This window comes from Zingiber officinale, unplaced genomic scaffold (assembly GCF_018446385.1).
Source record: "Zingiber officinale cultivar Zhangliang unplaced genomic scaffold, Zo_v1.1 ctg251, whole genome shotgun sequence".
Taxonomy (NCBI): Eukaryota; Viridiplantae; Streptophyta; class Magnoliopsida; order Zingiberales; family Zingiberaceae; genus Zingiber; species Zingiber officinale.
In genome coordinates this window covers 871,030-872,801 of record NW_024589922.1, presented here as the reverse complement: position 1 = coordinate 872,801, position 1,772 = coordinate 871,030, and the positions used below count along the sequence as shown (strand labels likewise).

Genomic DNA, 1,772 nt, shown 5'->3' with positions numbered 1-1,772 from the left:
TTTATATTGGGATAGATATTTTGATTATGCAAAATCATTGATAGAATTGTAGTGTATAAGTTAATATGTGACGATATGATTTATTTTAGAAATAATTATTGTATTCTATTAATTATGTCTTTTGTACGTTAGGATAAAAGAAAAATACTCATCATATTATGTTTTTTTAATAAAATGGTTCAGTCTATAACTTAATTATTTTTGCATTTTACTTAAAAAGGTAAAATGAAAATTTTAACTAATTCGCATTTTATCGTTTAAGTCAAACCAAGTAATATTATTAGAAATGATATTCATTTCATATGGTAAAAGATGATTCACTAATCTCAGTGCCCCACCAATATATTCCAGTATATATACCAAGCACCATCAATCTAATAATTATTTCCATTACCATTAACCTCTCAATTAAAATTCGTTATCATTCCAATTACTATGCCAAGCCCCCTTAATATAAAGTTTTATAGCGTACGTTTTCTGCCCCCAACAGACAAATTAAATATTTTGAATGATAGATTGGTACACATGATTCATATGGAAAATATGATGTAGGACATAAGGGGGATCGGGTTGATCACGTGGAGAGGTTGTTGAACTCGTCGCAGCGACGACGGATCTCTCCTTTTCTGCCGGTCTTGACCCCGACCACGCTCAGCTTCTCCATGGCGTGGGTGAAGTCGATGTAGAAGGCGGTCTGGTTGGCGGCATAGCGCTCCACCAGCGGTCGAGTTCGCTTGTCCACCGCCAGCGCTGAGTCTGAGGCCAGCAACCCCAGCCCCCGAAGCACGTTCTTGTAATACATGTTGTCGAACTTCCCCGGCGTCATCACGTCGTTGAACGCTGCAATCGTCTCATCCTTCAGGTAGTTCGCGCACGCCTTCTGCAGCGCCTCTGCGTACTGGGTGTTCATCGTCGGGTCGTGCCCGCCATTGCCTTTGTAGCCGAAGATACGGGAGGCGAACTCGCTGCAGTGAGAGAAGCCCACAGTGTGGGCGCCGGAGAGCGCCACCATATCCTGCACCGTCATTTTCTTCTCGGCGAACACTTCGATGAGCTGATCGACAGTCATGTTGGTGCGGGGGAGGTTGCCGGGAACGGTGGCCGCGAAGGAGGCCAGCGCGTCCTTCCGGCCGAGGCGCACCGTGTAAAAGGGTCCGCCGAGCATGAGGACGAGATTGCGGGTGGCTAGCGCGAGAATGTCGGCGCAGGAGACGACTCCAGGGCACTGCAACTCGAGCGCGGTCTTGGAGCGGATGACGGTGTCGAAGGCGTCGCCTGGGAGAGAGATGTTGTCATCGGCATCACGCTCGGCGCGATTGAAGGCGTTGGTGGAGATGAGCATGGAGGCGTCGCATCCGCCGACGAAGCAGTCGTGGAAGAAGAGGCGGAGGGTGCCGGCGGCCGTGGTGGGGGTGGAGATCTGCTTGCTGGTCACCACGTCGGATATGATCTGCTCTGCATTGGGGCACGTCTTCTGGTAGTACGCGGTGGAGAGCTTGGCAGAGGCAGGGGACGCAAGGAAGAGGAGGAGCGCTGCGGCCAAAACCGTCGCCACCGGGGCCGTCATGGTAGCAACGACGAGATTGTTTCTCATGGGTTATTAATTGCAGGGGGGCCAATTGTATGGGCTCTGCAACTGATGGGGGCAGATGACGACGACGACAATGGAGATGGAACGGGTCGGTTTCACTACAAAGGGGGAGACAGAGATGAGAGAGAGAATGAGGAGGGAGGAGAGGAAATGGAGGACAAGACAATGGCTAGGAGGGGAT

General features: G+C 49.5%; 1 protein-coding gene across 1 annotated transcript; it reads right to left on the bottom strand.

Annotated features, from left to right (window-relative positions):
* Positions 1 to 574: 574 nt before the first annotated feature.
* LOC122037295 (peroxidase 65-like) lies at positions 575 to 1,567 on the bottom strand. The gene has a single exon (XM_042596744.1). The coding sequence runs from the start codon at positions 1,565 to 1,567 to the stop codon at positions 575 to 577; it is 993 nt and encodes a 330-aa protein (XP_042452678.1).
* Between the last annotated feature and the right edge of the window lie 205 nt (positions 1,568 to 1,772).